This window comes from Nerophis lumbriciformis, linkage group LG06, assembly GCF_033978685.3.
Source record: "Nerophis lumbriciformis linkage group LG06, RoL_Nlum_v2.1, whole genome shotgun sequence".
NCBI classification, from domain to species: Eukaryota; Metazoa; Chordata; class Actinopteri; order Syngnathiformes; family Syngnathidae; genus Nerophis; species Nerophis lumbriciformis.
Genome location: NC_084553.2, coordinates 35578433 through 35595294, shown reverse-complemented (window position 1 = coordinate 35595294; position 16862 = coordinate 35578433). Strand labels below are relative to the sequence as shown.

The 16862-nt window shown below is 41.9% G+C and overlaps 1 protein-coding gene across 4 annotated transcripts in view; it reads left to right on the top strand.

Annotated features, from left to right (window-relative positions):
* The window catches only part of kiaa1549lb (KIAA1549-like b), a 211496-nt gene that overhangs the window by 114661 nt on the left and 79973 nt on the right, over nt 1–16862 (top strand). For 3 of the 4 annotated variants that reach the window (XM_061964214.2, XM_061964213.2, XM_061964211.2), the window contains exons 3-4: nt 2394–2849; nt 2921–3036. In XM_061964214.2, coding sequence (XP_061820198.2) covers nt 2394–2849; nt 2921–3036 — 572 coding nt within the window. The remainder of the gene's footprint in view (nt 1–2393; nt 2850–2920; nt 3037–16862) is intronic. The other variant, XM_061964212.2, reaches the window with a different exon arrangement.

The following is a 16862-nucleotide window of genomic DNA, read 5'->3' as shown; positions in this document are numbered from 1 at the left end:
TCAAGGGCACAGGAGAAGTTCAGCTGCTAACAAAGATAAGTATCACATGTTTCCCTGACCAACACTAAAAACCAGTGTGTGCAGGCAGCAGCTGCCTCTTGTGTCCTCAGAGGACATCTAACCCTGGCGATTTACCGGTGGCAGGGGGTCACGGTTGACTTTGCCATCACTTTAAATGACAGACTAGGAGAGACGGTAGGGTCGCTGCTCAAAGAGTATGTTATCTCAGGCTTAGCTGCGTCACAAAGCTGAGGCTGAGTCCACCAAGGCTTCAGAATAATTCCACTGGCTGAGTAATAAAGTCATAAACGTGCAGTAGAGAATATGAGACATAATAACAAAACTACCTGTCTTATTCCTCAAATAACCATCTCTTCTATAAGATTGCAATGTGACCTATATAAAAACATGCACGGTGCTTACAGTAAATTCTGTGTTTCTTTTCACAGAAGCACTTCCAGCTTAGAGGGGATCTATTATGCAAAACAGACTATTCTTGCTTGTTGGTACATACTTTTGTGTATTTGGGATCTGCATAAGTCCCTAAAATTTGAAATCAAGCCATAGAGGCATGACGGAGATATTCATAAAACAATCTTGCCATCCTTCATACTTCCTCCAGAGGGGCTGTTTGGAATTTGCCCAATATGTAATGTTTTTTCCATTGGTGACATCAGCAGATAACTCCATATATGATAAAGGTTTAAAGTCTGCCATTGTAGTCCGACGCCGTAGTGACTAAGCTTCTGCTTTTTTGCTATCCTTTTGTTGTGGGGCAGACTACCTCGTACATTATTAAGTTAAAGTTAAAGTCCCAACGATAGTCACACACACACTAGGTGTGGTGAAATTATCCTCTGCATTTGACCCATCCCCATGTTCACCCCCTGGGAGGTGAGGGGAGCTGTGAGCAGCAGCGGTGGCCGCGCTCAGGAATCATTTGGTCATTTAACTCCCAACTCCAACCCTTGATGCTGAGTGCCAAGCAGGGAGGCAATGGGTCCCATTTTTACAGTCTTTGGTATGACCCGGCCGGGGTTTTAACTCACAACCTTCCAGTCTCAGGGCGGACACTCTAACCACAAGGCCACTGAGAAGATTACCCACATGTATCCTCAGCTGTTGCCATTTCAAATATAAAGTAGCGTAATGTTCTAACTTACATCTGTCAGTAAACTCCATATGGAAGCGCTAAAAACTACAACTTGGTTGACTGGGAGAAGACACAGTCGAAGTGGAGGCATGTAAATAAGATCGCCCACAAAATGGGGCATCCTGAAGAGATGGTCAGTAAGCGGCTATTATTTAGAATGTACTGAAAAGGGAAATACGGGTGTTCTTGTCTCACATTAGGATTGTGGATGATGGCCAAAATTCACCCCCAAAAATAGCCTTTCCCTTTAACATAGCACATTAGTAACACAAAATAGTAACAGGTCCACTTTAACGTGGATAGATAGTTTGTTTAGAGAAACACTTTTTTTTTTAAAATTAATATGAACATTATAGTTAAGTTAATAAACACAAATGTAAATACATATACATTCCGTTCTTTCTTGAGTCTCTTTGCTCATGCAAAATGAAACACAAATAATAAAGATTAAAAATTATATTTAATCGTAATGAATCATAATCAATCTACAGCAATCTGATTGGAAAAAAGTAATCGTTTGACAGGACTAATATAACATGGTTTCTTTCCATTAAATAAATTCCATTGCAACAAAAAGGAAGAGGAAGAGGATGAAGGAAGGATGGCAACAAAAAGGGTGTATCAGTGTGTTTACACCATCAACAAGCGTACCGAAGTGCACCCCTGCAATTTGCACCCAAAAAACAAGTGGAGTGGAAAGTCTAACAGTTTAGTTGGGATATTTTTGAACCCTTTACAATAGAACCAAACTGAACCAGACCGTAATGTTTGCTTGGTAGTTTGTGAGTCAATCTCAAAAAGCAGCATGTGCACTAGTAGTGGAAACTCCGGTCGCTGATGGGCAGCATACTTTGTGCAGAGAGATATTAGGAGCTATTTTCAGCTTTGGCACACAAAAGTCCTGGCAGCACATATAAAGTGGGGCAGTACCCATTTTTTAAAAAGAGAAATGCCTTTGAATGACAAGAAGTTCCGGCTTTTATTGGCCAAGTGCTAATCGGAACTCACAGAAGCAGATGGCGCACCCAAAATTAGGAAATGGACAACTGTGCACGTGCATATGTTGTAATTGACTGATCCACTTCCGGTTCTTTTCATCCATTGTGAACAGTTTGAATTCCCTTTGCACCCTATATAAATCGTCAAAGCTGTCACCTCAAAGAAGCCTTGCCTTTTCCACAGCACACCTTGAATGCCTGATACATCGCAGGAAGTGACAATAATGTTTGTTTTCTTACAGCAGCAGAGACGGTTAAGTTAACAGCTGCAACATCCGGAGTGTCTGAGCCTGCTGTCCACAAAGAGTCCAGACTCAACCTTTCCCAATCGGTCGCAATGATTCCTCTTCCTGGGCCCACTGAGAGGACATCTCAGGTATCGCCACTGACTGCTCAGCAGGACACCACAACAGCTTCCCTGAAGCTCACCACCACCACCACCACCACCGTGACTTCAAGCACCACTACGAGTAAACCCCATAGTTCAACGCCTTCACAGTCGACCACCGTGACCACCAGGAAAACAGCCACCACCGCAACCATGAGGGCTCCAACTAGCAGGCGTCTTTTCCCACCACCCGTCCTTAGAACGAGCCCTCCGAGAGGGACCACGACGGTCTTTATTTCCCCTTTTACCACCACAACTGAGGCTCCACCTCAGCAGTGCAACATCACTGAGAGAATGTGGGTGAGAACAGGTAAATATGAACCATGAGGATGTGTCAGTGTTATTTTCTCTGTTCTATATTGAGCACTCTGTATCTTCCAGTTGTATCCATCTACGTGAGAAGGAACAGGCTGGACAGCATCCAGAGGCAGAATCTACGCAGGGGTCTTAGTCAAGGCCTGCGGAAAGCTTTAAATGATAGTTCAGCCCAAGCACAGGTGAAATCTGCTCATTTAACTATTGAAATGTGTTGAAATGAAGGACACTTTCATATGCACTTTGGTACACTTGCATGCCTATTCAAATCGAATCCCAAACATGTTGCTTTACCATGCAGTAAAGTAGAGTAGGGTAAAAATTGTGTAAGCTAACTCTTCTACTACTTACCTTATACAAAAGGGTTAACATTTGCCAAAACATGCACCGAGACCAGGGGTCGGCAACCCAAAATGTTGAAAGAGCCATGTTGGACCAAAAATACAAAAAAAAAAAAATTCTACTGGAGCTGCAAAAAATTAAAAGCCTTATGTAAGTCTTATAATGAAGGCAACACATGGTGTAAGTGTTTATATTAGCTATTAACTATCAAAATGACTATGTTTCGCAGACTGACGCACATCTTTGTTGATGGAAATGTTGAAATGTAATATTTATTCTACAAACCCCGTTTCCATATGAGTTGGGAAATTGTGTTACATGTAAATATAAACGGAATACAATGATTTGCAAATCATTTTCAACCCGTTTTTAGTTGAATATGCTACAAATACAACATATTTGATGTTCAAACTGATAAACATTTTTCTGTGAAGGCGCATTAATGCTGAAAGGTACATACAGGTTTTGGAGCAACATATGTTGCCATCCAAGCAACGTTACCATGGACGCCCCTGCTTATTTCAGCAAGACAATGCCAAGCCACGTGTTACATCAACATGGCTTCATAGTAAAGGAGTGCGGGTACTAGACTGGCCTGCCTGTAGTCCAGACCTGTCTCCCATTGAAAATGTGTGGCGCATTATGAAGCCTAAAATACCACAACGGAGACCCACGGACTGTTGAACAACTTAAGCTGTACATCAAGCAAGAATGGCAAAGAATTCCACCTGAGAAGCTTAAAAAATGTGTCTCCTCAGTTCCCAAACGTTTACTGAGTGTTGTTAAAAGGAAAGGCCATGTAACACAGTGGTGAACGTGCCCTTTCCCAACTACTTGGGCACGTGTTGCAGCCATGAAATTCTAAGTTAATTATTATTTGCAAAAAAAAAATAAAGTTTATGAGTTTGAACATCAAATATCTTGTCTTTGTAGTGCATTCAATTGAATATGGGTTGAAAAGGATTTGCAAATCATTGTATTCCGTTTATATTTACATCTAACACAGTTTCCCAACTCATGTGGAAACGGGGTTTGTACCAATTTTTGTAACATTGGAAAACATTAGTAAAACGGAGGCTTCTCAGAGGGTGAGCTAGCTCCTGGAAATTACTGGCTTAGAATGGCCAAAGGTATAGATGTGTGTCCAAGTTTAAGGAAACGGCAGGCTGTTTTCTTCTAATGGATTTATTACAATACTTGGCAAGCTGGGTAACGTTTGCTGTGGCACACAAACAACTATCAGACATGCAGCCAATATTACATACAGATAATGTATCATTAAACATGCAAATATAAATTAAATACACAGAGGACATAAGTAAAGGACATTTAATGAGCTCAAATATACCTACAAACGAGGCATAATGATGCAATTTGTACACACAGCTAGCTTAAATAGCATGTAAGCATTGATTAGCTTGCAGTCATACAGTGACCAAATATGCCTGATTAGCACTCCACACAAGTCAATAACATCAACAAAGCTCACCGTTGTGCATTCACACACAGCATAAAACGTTTGGTAGACAAAATGAGACAACCAAGGGGTGGCATAAAACACGTCTTACTGTGGCAGCGTCGGAGAAAGTTGTACACTATGGTGTGTTCAAGAACCGCCGAAATTAATAGGACAAAACGGCGCTTGCCAAATCCTCTCATCAGTGAAGTGTTTAATATAAACAGTTGGATTTCTAACAATTAGGAAGGTTTGTGTCATGTTTGCTCTCTTACAGAAACAATATTAAAACAAAAATTATATTTTTTCCACTGTCTTTTCCATTTTCATACATTTTTGAAAAAGCTCCAGGTAGCCACTAGGGCGGCGCTAAAGAGCCGCATGCGGATCGAGAGCCGCGGGTTGCAGACCCCCGACCTAGACTGTGAACTGCCTGTCACCATGGAGAAACTCATTTACCTCCACATTCATGGCATTATATGCTCCAACGTGTAGTGTTTATTGAAAATGCAGAATACAAATATAATATGCATCCCCGTTCTGGGCATTACTGAATATTGACAACAGAACCTATTTTTAACACGCTGAAGGCGCGCTTTGGGAAGTGCCGATGTTGTGATGGTACATTTGGTTCCTTTCAGTCACAATACCGTTTTTTTTATATAGGAGTCGAAACTATCCTATTTGAAAAAACAAACACTACTAAAAAAACAATCAATGAGACCCCTCATTCAGCAGCTATACAATTATAAAATGATATTGCTGAATAGACGATAAATCTAATAAATGTTTTGGTTTGTTTTCTTATTCGATATCTTTTTACCTACTTATTGCCTCCTCGTTTTTTTGCAAATTAAACATGCCAGTTATTGCCGCCGTGCTACCCGAGCGTCCCACAAATATGTTGACACTTAAAGTACACCGACGGAGGATTGTCTCTCCACTGTTTGCCTTTGCAGTGCAATCGCCTTCTTTCTCACAACCATTTGTGTGTTAACTGTGTGTTAAATGTGCCAGTTTGTGCGTAACTTTCATTGCATACATATTAGACATTTCTCCCACAGCTCAATGAGCTCTACAAAACACAGACTGTCGCTTTAAGGTTTTTAGTGGAATCACCACAGAATTTGGTGCATACAGTAAAGGCACTGAAACTGTAAAATGTTGGTTAAAAAATATGGCCGCCTTCCATCAGAACGTCTTGCAAAGGCACAGGCGAGACTTAGCAACTAGTCGGTTACTTTGGAAACTTTTAGAATATCTGTATGACATATATAGTATAACTTTTTACAAAGTATTTTAGTTTGCACCTTTTTTTACAATGAACTTCCCTCACTAAATATGCTCATGAGCAGTCGTCAACAGTTTCTATTGTTTTCTGTTGGCACAAATTTGGAGGTGTATTAACAAGAGGTGAGCGTCAAGGACCCTCATGTAGGCTGCGTGACAAGAGTTATAAGGACTAATATAGAAATTAGGTTGCGTGATTGCGTCCCAGACGGCAGCGGGGGAGTGATGCCACATAAACGAGGTGCAGTGCCAGTCAAAAATGAGGACTGCAGATCCATCCATCAGATGTCTTCTCATTGGCATTGGACAATATCCATCCATCCATTTCCTACCGCTTGTCCAATGTATGTTTATTATTGCGATTGTTGTTCTACAGTTAAGGTTCTAGACCTCTACAAAGTACAACTACAGTAATAAACATATAGGTCGACCAATAGTTGTCCATTATTCCTCAAGGTGAGTCCTCACAACGTGGAGAAATGTACCTTTTATTAGTCCTGCCAATACACGAAGGTCAGTGCTCTCCTGCGTCTCGTGTCTGAGGGTTGTCTTGCTTCACAGCACTCTCGTCACCTATTACATCACGAGGCTCCTTGGAACTCTTTTTGTAGCGCTGCTCTCTCATCCAATGGGATGCAAGCTGCTTGGCAAGGGCAATTACCTTTGTGTTTAATTAAAGCTTGTAAACTTTTGCAAGGATGTGACAACAATGAAGACATTTTTTAAAACTGTTTTCAACCACAATTTTAGATATTGCATTGTATTATATCTTTGGCAGGTATTTTTAGCAACTGGAAACTTTTCCAAAATGGGTCTAGAGAGATTTCTAAAGGATCACATATACGTATAATGAGCTCACGAGCATGATGTATACAGTAACACATACATACTGTACAGTTCTCTGTTTATATTTTAACAAAGTACTTAAGTGTGTGGCCAGGACAGACCAAGGTACTGTATTTTATCACAAATGTGTTTCCTTGCTTGTCAATTTATGAATGAGTCCAAAACAGCATGTTTTCAAATACCACTGATGGATGTAATGGGAACAGAGTTAGCCATACAGGGCCTGATCTACTGAAGGTTAGCGTATATGTGCACACTTGATAGCACATGCAAAGCTGATCAACTAAGCTTGTGCACAGAGGATTGCGTCTCTATAGTGCAGTGGTTCTTAACCTGGGTTCGATCGAACCCTCAGGGGTTCGGCGAAGGTCAATACACACCCGACTCATCGTGTAAATAAAAACTTCTCCCTATCGGCGTATTACGGATACGGCAACAGCAGAAGTCAGACTGATTTGCAGGTGTGTCATTTGTTGTGAGTTTATGCACTGTGTTGATTTTGTTGTTTGAACAAGGTGATGTTCATGCACGGTTCATTTTGTGCACCGGTAAAAAAAACATGGTAACACTTTAGTATGGGGAACATATTCACCATTAATTAGTTGCTTATTAACATGAAAATTAGTAACATATTGTCTCTTAACTAGTCATTATTAAGTACTTATTAATACCTTATTCAGAATGGCCTTATTATAACCCTAACCCTCTAACCCTGGCCCTAACCCTCTAACCCTAACCCTAACCAAATAACTCTAAATTAAGTCTTTGTTACTTAGAATATGTTCCCCATACTAAAGTGTTACCAAAAACATATAACTTTGTCTTGAATTTGAAAAAAAAAAACATTTTATTTTTCACTAAAGAAGGGTTCGGTGAATGCGCATATGAAACTGGTGGGGTTCGGTACCTCCAACAAGGTTAAGAACCACTGCTATAGTGAGAGGCACAATCGATTTAGCGCGTTTGTCTTTATGCAGTGGTGTGCCGTCAGGACCAGCAAGGCCTTCTCTGCTGGCCTAACATAACCAGAAATCATGATCATAATTAAAGATACAAGTAATTTTTGATTTACTTTCCTTAAATATCTAAAATTATTCATATTCTCTTCATGTCATATTATACTCCTTCCAATGCTGTTGTTTTTAGTTTAGAGTTTCTGTCCAATCAGAATTCAGCTAGCTTATGTTGCCATGCTGTACCAAATCTGCCTTCAGAATCAACAATGCGGGCGTCTTTACACTGTAAGTGAACGAGCACATATAGGTGGTAGACAATTGCAATAGCCAATCAGATCACGAGTAGTTGTCAGTAAGGCCTTATAGCTGGTCTAACTGTGATTGGATACTCACTTGGGAGTTCCAAGTGAGTATCCAATCACAAGTTGCGAAAACAGGAAGTGGCACCAGCATCATATGAGCCATAGAAAGCCACATAAAACTCACCGGTACAAAAACCACAAAGATAAAGTGTTTGTCTTACACCTAGTAATCCGCTGTGGACAGACGAAGCCAAGCAATGCAGGTTTAGCTAGTGGTGTGCGCTCCCGCCAGGGAAATACATTTTCACACGAATCAAAGGACTACGACGGTACCACTGGCTTATACGCCGTCGGATGGGTGCTTCAAATTTTGAGTTCAAATATTTTATTTCTTTATTTTTTCATGTTTCATTTGTTTTATACAATTCTTTTAATTTTGACAGTACCGCCTAAGATATGTTTTAATTGCTGAGGGGGGTTTATTGAATGTTGAATGCGACGGAAAATAGACCCTTTTGTAAACTGTTGAGGGGGTTCAATGCCCAGTAGCGTGCAAGTGTTTTCTGTATCGTATCTCCAGCCGTGTCTATGTGGTGACATAAATTACGGGATTTTGAGAGGTGAAGTCGGACTAAGTCGGACATCACTGAAGGCCTACGTGAGAAACACACGGCCCGCCACTGTCTTTATGTATATGCTGATCATCACAACACCCACAATACTGGGAGGAGAAAATGCAATATGATTATTTAGCACACACAGTGTGATCTATTGAGACAAAAACTGTTCTGTGGGAGCTGTTTTGCATCTCAATTTAGCACGTCTGAAATGTACTTTATTTAGCCTTTATTTAACCAGGTAAAAATCCCATTGAGATCAAAGATCTCTTTTCCAAGGGAGACCTGGCCAAGAGGGCAGCAGCAAGGTTACATTAAAAACAGTAAACAACACATAAAACATCACATTTACAAAAATAAAACTTGCTCACATGACACATATGCATACAGACAAGGTAGACTGCAGTCCTTTCACAGAAGCTTTAAACTCATTCAACGCATCAAGGGTTTGAAGTTTAATATTCCATTGTAGGTTATTCCAAGCGTTTGGTGCTGAAAACCTAAATGCTTTCTTGCCCAGTTCAGTTCTAACTTTGGGGACGACAAATTGCAGAACATTCATTGAACGAAGATTGCGACTTCCTTGTTTCATTGTTTAAAGACAAGACAGATAAGATGGAGTGATACCCAGAATGGTTTTGTAGATGAAAACAGACCAATGATTGAGGCGTCGAGCACATAAAGATGTCCAGTTAACCATTGAGTGTAATACGCAATGGTGAGTAAGGGGAGCACAGTTGGTGATGAATCTCAGTGCCCCGTGGTCAGTGTTGGGTTAGTTACTGAAAACCAGTAACTAGTTACAGTTACTAGTTACTTTATTTCAAAAGTAACTCAGTTACTAACTCAGTTACTTACACCAAAAAGTAATGCGTTACTGTGAGAAGTAACTATTTAGTTACTTCTTTTTTTCTTCTTTTTTTTTCAAAGCTCCCGTTAATGCCCTTTTTGCCTTCATTTCAGTACTGTTATTGCACTGGAGAATAATATAATCTGTTGATCAACTTGACATACATTTTTATTTTCCTTTTAACATAATTAATGAAAAACAGTGCAACATAAAAAGGCATTGCTCCTTTCTTTAAACTTGGACCAATGACCATGAATAAAAAACAAGTTAAAGTGCAACATAAGAAGGCACATCATCTTCCTTGAAACATAAAGCCTGACATCTGGAGTGATGCTGCTGTCTTCCACACTTGGAGCCATGGATTGTAGAATCCTTGTTTTCAGTGGCAGGATCATTGACACAGATGGTGAAGTTTCAGTGCTCAGTAGAGATGGAACACTTTTGAGGGGTTTAAGCACCTGGAGGACCTCACCTGCTACTCTCACATCATCATCAGACAGGGTGACATTTGTCTTCAGGGTGTTGTGGGTCAATGCAGAGTATATAGCTGCCTGCTGCTCCAACATATCATAAGTGGAGTTCCACCTCGTTGGGACATCATGTATGAGCAGGCAGCTTTAGCATTTCTTGCTTTGTCTTAAGCACATGAGCAGCTATTGTGCTTGGGTGGAAGTAAGAAACCTTCCTGATCCTCCCAAAGAGGCGCTCCATCCTATTGACTGAGATTCCCTTCTGTGATGCCAAATTCACTACATGTGCAAAGCACCTATCTGTGGTCCCAGTCCTGCCTCATTCTCTGTAATTATTTGATTTTTGGCATTATCACGTGTGACTGGGATATCTTTATCTTCCAGTCCTCCACTGCTTGTGTCAGTACCTGCGCAAGGTGACTCTCGTAGAGGGGGCGTGTCTTCTCATCTCCCAGTCTGCTGTGATGAAGTGAGCGCTTATAGTTCCGCTGGACGTCCACCCGTCTGTCATGAGCGCAACAGCTGATGCTCGGGATAGTTCATCCACAACTTTTTTCTTCTCCTGCTCATAAAGATCTGGCACAATCTTATTGCTGAAGTGGGTGCGCGACGGGATGTCGTAACATGGTTCAAGCACGTTCAGCATGTGTTTAAAACCCTCGTTTTGCACAACCGAGTCTGCACTTATAAACACACCGATTCAATGGCGGGGGCGTTCAAGCTCCTCCGTTACTCCGCTCGCCATGACCACGCTGTGTGTGGACTGAACGTGCCAACAACTTTTTTTCCCCACACCCACACCCACACACACTTAGACCGCGCCTCTTTTCTTCTCTCCGGCTTGTGACAGAGGAAGATTCAGAAGAACGACACCGCAGCGCTTCTGTTTCTAGCCGATACTACATCAAAAGTAACGTAAAATAACGCAGTAACGCATCATGTAGTAACGGTAACTAAATTACTGAATAAAAAAAAATAACGCGTTAGATTACTAGTTACCGCCGAAACTAACGGCGTTACAGTAACGCGTTAGTCCCAACACTGCCCTTGGTACATACTATCCAGCTTGTGGAGACAACCAGCAGTAGCATTCATCTACAACACATCTCCATAGTCAATAACAGGTAAAAAGGTTGTTTCCACCAATTTTTGTTTCACAGTAAAAGAAAAGCAAGACTTGTTTCTATAATAAAATCCCAGTAAAAGTTTAAGGAGCACATACTGAATGTGCTCCTTAAAACTCAAGTGGTCATCAATTAAAAATCCTAAATATTTAAAAGCAGATACTAACATAATTTGTTGCCCATTTCTTGTTAAAATGTTCTCACACAGTGCTGATCTTACAGTTTTTGATGTGGTAAAGAACATACACTTTGTTTTCTCTGCATTTCTCTGCCATCGTGCTGCAGCTCTGTCCTATGCTTGTCAACATATATAGACAGTCAAAAATAAAAATGTTAGACACATCGTCTATTCAGCAATATCATTTATAATTTTATAGCTGCTGGATGACTTAAGGGGCTGATTAAAACAAATTAAATCAATGCATTTTGGTGTCTGCTGGCGTTTTAATTTTTAATGACATTTGTTTTAAAAAAAACAAAAACTTATTGGAATCTTCTCACACTCCCTTCTTCATTCATTCATAAATATAAACTTCTTATATACTATTTTCTTTTCTTGCGTCTGGAACATTTCAGTGCCAGTGTCTCCGAGGGTGCACCATCAGTGTGCTAAAAAAGTAGATTTTCTTGTACATGCACTGCAGAACTGCCTCCAAAATTCCCAGAAAAAGTGATAGATGTCTGCTGCATGTTTCAAAACAAAGCAAAACAGAACAGGTAGGAACATGATATCATGGATGTGCAGTGAATTTGCGTCTCCGTGGGGAAAGACGCATAGTACACGCAAAAACGTGTTTAAACTTGCAATCAATTGTCTTAGAACATGGGTGTCAAACTCTGGCTCCCGAAAATCGTCACGTCTGCTTTTCAGCCAGTCCAACGAGTGCTGGCCCAGTCACATAACATGTGCGGCTTCTGTACGCGAACACGAGTGAATGCAACGCACACTTCATCAACAGCGATACAGGTTACACTGAGGGTAGCCGAATAAAAAAACTTTAACACTGTTAGAAATATGGGCCACACTGTGAATCCACACCAAACAAGAATGACAAACACATTTCGGGAGAACATCCGCACCGTAACACAACATAAACACAACAGAACAAATACCCAGAACCCTTTGCAGCACTAACTCTTCCGGGACACTGCAAGGTGTGTGTGTGTGGGGGGGAGGTTTGGTGGTAGCGGGGATGTATTTTGTAGCGTCCCGGAAGAGTTAGTGCTGCAAAGGATTCTGGGTATTTGTTCTGTTGTGTTTATATTGTGTTACGGTGCGGATGTTCTCCCGAAATGTGTTTGTCATTCTTGTTTGGTGTGGATTCACAGTGTTAGAATATCACGCACAACACACCCAGTGAGCAAACACAAGTTTATAGTTTGCGCACACTATTTAGCACTTGTTTTTTTTATCTTAGTAGATCAGGCCTAAAGTCTTTGTCATCACAATTAAATAACGTTTATAACATGTAGTCAAGATCTCAAGCAACATTTTTACATTGTTAGCTCTCATACAAGTGCAAAAGGAAGTTAACTATGCTTAATACTGTAATAACGCTCAGTGATATTCTTTAAAAAAAATTATGGACAAAAGAGTTGATTCTTAGGTGCTTAGCTGCGATGTAATTAAGGATGTAATCAATTCCGTGATGTCACGCCCGGTGGCAGACTCGTCACTGGCTCAAACACTTGGTGGGTATACAAGCACTCAATCATTAAATTAAATGATCCACTTTTAAAAATGCGCTAGCTCGATGTGAATTTACATTTGTGGTGCCACATACCTGCTACTGATTAGCATTAACACTTCAAAGTTTGGCAATCAAATTACAGCTAAGATGCACATTACAAACAACTGGTGTATAATAAGTACAAGACTTACAGTATAATCACTGTCGGACGCAACAAAGGACAAGACTGGCACATTAAAACTAATGGCAAAGACTACTCTCTGACTACGCAACACAGAGGTCTATACATTACTGCCATCTAGCGTCTTGGAACTGAATGTAAAATCTGTGCACACTAATATTTGGAAATGAGACAAATAAAAGTAAGCAATCAGGATGTAACAACTGGACAGCACAGTTATTGCTATCAGCTCATTGTTGAATATTAAAATAATAAATGAGATTTTTTTTGTTCAAGAAATTAATATTTATAAACACACAACAAGTGGTACTACTCAGTAGTGGTTTCGTGTGATCAACATAGGTTTGATTCCTGGCCAGTGCTTTGACACCCAGTCACTGGAGTATAAGCCCAATAAATTGGAAGGGTACATTAAGAAGGGCATCTGGAGTAAAAACTGCACCAAACAAGAGGCACCACTGAAGGGAGAAGAGAAAATACTAAATTTTAGCCAAATATTTGCGTACAATTGATTATTACACAAACTCAAGGGGCATTATTCAACTTCAGAGGTTCCACTGTCGTCTGTCATGCTCTATGGGGTGGAATGAGTGGGCGGGTCCGTGATCTCTGGCTCGTACAAACCGTCTCTTAAAAGCACCTTCACTGTGTGATGCTACAGACAGAGTGAAGTGGCAAATGACTCATTCGGAGACACTTTGAGACCGGGCTGAATAGCAAGAGGCAGAGCAAGGATACCATGTTGTTTTACTTCTTCTTTTGGTTTTCACTTGATGTTTACATAAGATAACATGGATTCATTTGACCCTAACCAATTGTCACAGTTCACAGAGGTCACAAACCTAAGAATGTGACACAAAACACTGTTTTACAAAAATATCTCAGTAAGAGTCCTCCCTCTGTAACAATAACGGCCTGTATATCATTTATCATGCCTTATAGCTGCATTTAAGTGGTGTTTTTGTTTTGTTATATTCGTCACATTTGCTCTTTTGTAAGTGGTTTCAACATTGCTCTAAGTGAAGTGTATTTTCACGCTTTTTAAAACCTTCAATTCTATTGTGTGTAATTTGATGTTTTATTGCTGTGGATTCAATTTGATTAAAGTACTAGAAAAGACTGTGTTTGAAGTAGCTTAGGGTTATTGGAGTTTGCACAGGTGCAGGTAAATTGCTGCAGTACCACCAGTTTTATTGCTCAGGTATTAACAACTGTTATTGGTCACATATTGCATGTCCTCTAAGCAATACTGTGATTCGTCAAACTTAAAAACCAAAAACTTAGTATCTGCTCCCAACTGCCGTAAATGGAAAGCGGTCAAACAAAGTACAGATGGTCCTCTGGTTCCGAATGAGTTCCGTTCCTACGACAGGTGGAAGACAGACATACAATACTGTAAGAAAAACACTAAATAAAGCAAATTAAAATAAAACAGTAATGCAACATACAGAACAATTTATTACATTTAATAACAAAAACATCTTTTAGCCTTCTCCTGAATCAACACTGAATAGCGTTTATTCTGGTATGACAGCCATAGCACTAACAACCTTTCCATCGCAATAATGAGAACACTATGCTATTTAGTTATTACTGTCGCTTATAAAATGCTCAATGATATGATATTTATCCTTAATGATGGTCGCGACAACATGTGCAGCCATTATATCTCTCTTAGCTTTTTATGATGTTCATTCTCACGTCCATGGTGATGGCTTTATTTTTCATCAGTTCACTGCCACCAGAAGAGCTTACCTTACACTTGAGTGGCATATTGAAGTGCAAGTGTGTACTGAGAAGGAAAGGAGGCGACAACCAAGGCAGAACTGCAGTTTATTGAAACCTTTAATGAGTGAGTGGAGTGTATATGCTACTTCAAGTGAATGAGTGCGGACGATGTGTAGAATTAATTGTGTAAGTATTACCAGGGGTTGTTGTCTGTGCGTGTTGGATGAACTTTTCGTCGAGTCAAGAGGGCAAGGCGAAGAGGCAGTCCGTAGGGAGGCAAGCAGTGGAGGGGTGGAAAGAGGTAGCGATGTCCGAGTCCGAGCAGGGGTCGAGGATTGAAGAAGGCAGTCAGAGATCTGGATGGATGTCGTGAGGCAGGACACGATCGCAGATGACGGGGTAGACACTGCGGAAGACACAAGGGACATCAACGATGTAACAAGGAAGAGCACAGAGAAGACGAGCAAAGCACGGGGGAGGGAATGCCAGACGTAATGCTTACTGGGAAGATGAACGACGTTCTGGCAAAGGTTCCTTGGGTCTGCTGGTTCTAATGCCGCTCCCTCTCATTAGATGCAGGAGCGCTGATTTGCGATTGCCTGCAGCTTTGTCGCTGCGTGGGCGTGCTGTGCTCATAGTGAGCAGGGGCGTGTCTGGACGCGCTGCCAGCGGAGCTGCCGGGGAAAAGCGCGTTCGAGCCCGCGCCGCGACAGTACTCCCCCCCCACCCCCTTAAGCGAGGCCCCCGACGAGCGCCGGGGAGCATCAGGATTGGCACGGTAAAAATCCTCCAGAAGAGAGAGGTCAGCAAGACAGGAGGCTGGTACCCAAGATCTGTCCTCAGGTCCATATCCCTCCCAGTCGACCAGATACACGAGCCCCCTACCTTGTCGACGGACCCTGAGAATTTATTTTACCGTCCAAACCTGATCTCCATTCTCCAAGAACCTAGAGGGAGGGAGGCATATACAGGAGGGGACAGAGCGCTCTCCGCTACTGGTTTTATTTGGGACACATGAACCACTGGGTGTCGCTTGACCAAGGGTGGGAGAGCCAGCTTGACAGATACGGGGTTAATGATAGACATAATAGAGAAAGGACCAAGGTAACGTGGTGCTAAGTTTTTAGACGGTACCTGGAGGCTGAGGTCTTTGGTGAGTCACGTAACTTGCTGTCCCAGTCGATAGGATGGAGCCGGGATGCGATGACGGTTGGCGTTGCGGCACATCTTTTCAGACGCTCTTTCTAAAGCAGCATGAGTGGCTCTCCACACCCTCTGACACCGTCTAATATGAGCCTTAGTCGAGGGCACCTCTATCTCCTACTCATGTTGGGGAAACAAGGGGGGTTGATAGCCCAATGAGCATTCAAAAAGGTGACATACCGGTAGCGGAGCTCTTCAAGGAGTTATATGAGTATTCCACCCAGGTACTTGCTCCAAGACGTGGGTTGATGGCTGGCGACGCAGCGGAGCATGGTCTCCAGACTTTTGTTTGCCCTCTCAGCCTGCCCGTTGCTTTGGGGATGGTATCCCGATGTGAGGCTGACCGAGGCCCCAATCCCCTTACAGAAGGCTCTCCATATTTGTTCCGAAAACTGAGGGCCCCGGTCAGAGACGATGTCCACCGGAATACCATGCAGTTTGACGACGTGCAGGGTGAGGAGGTCAGCAGTCTCTGAAGCAGAGGGTAACTTGCACAGCGGAATGGAGTGGGCTGCCTTGAAGAATCAATCAATACTGGCTAAGATGGTCATGTTATTTTCTGGAGGCTGGGAATCCCGTGACGTGAAGTCCAGAACGATGTGCTTCCAAGAGCGGGCAGGAATGGGAAGAGGGCGAAGGAGACCAGCAGGAGGCCTGTGCAAAGCTTTATTGCGGGCACAAGTAGTACAAGCAGCGATTAACTCACGTGAATCCCTGGCCATGGATGGCCACCAAAAGTGTCTTCGCAGCAGCAATAGGGATCATAGAAAGCCAGGATGGCATGAGAACAGGCTATAGTGCCCCCAATCCAGGACCCTGGATCGCAGCCCCCGATGGACAAATAGTTTGTTGAGTGGTCCACCTCCAGATCGCGGATTGGAGCGCAGCGCAGTCTTGACCAGTTCCTCCACTTTCCAAGTAACCATCCCCACAATGCGAGTGGGATGAAGGA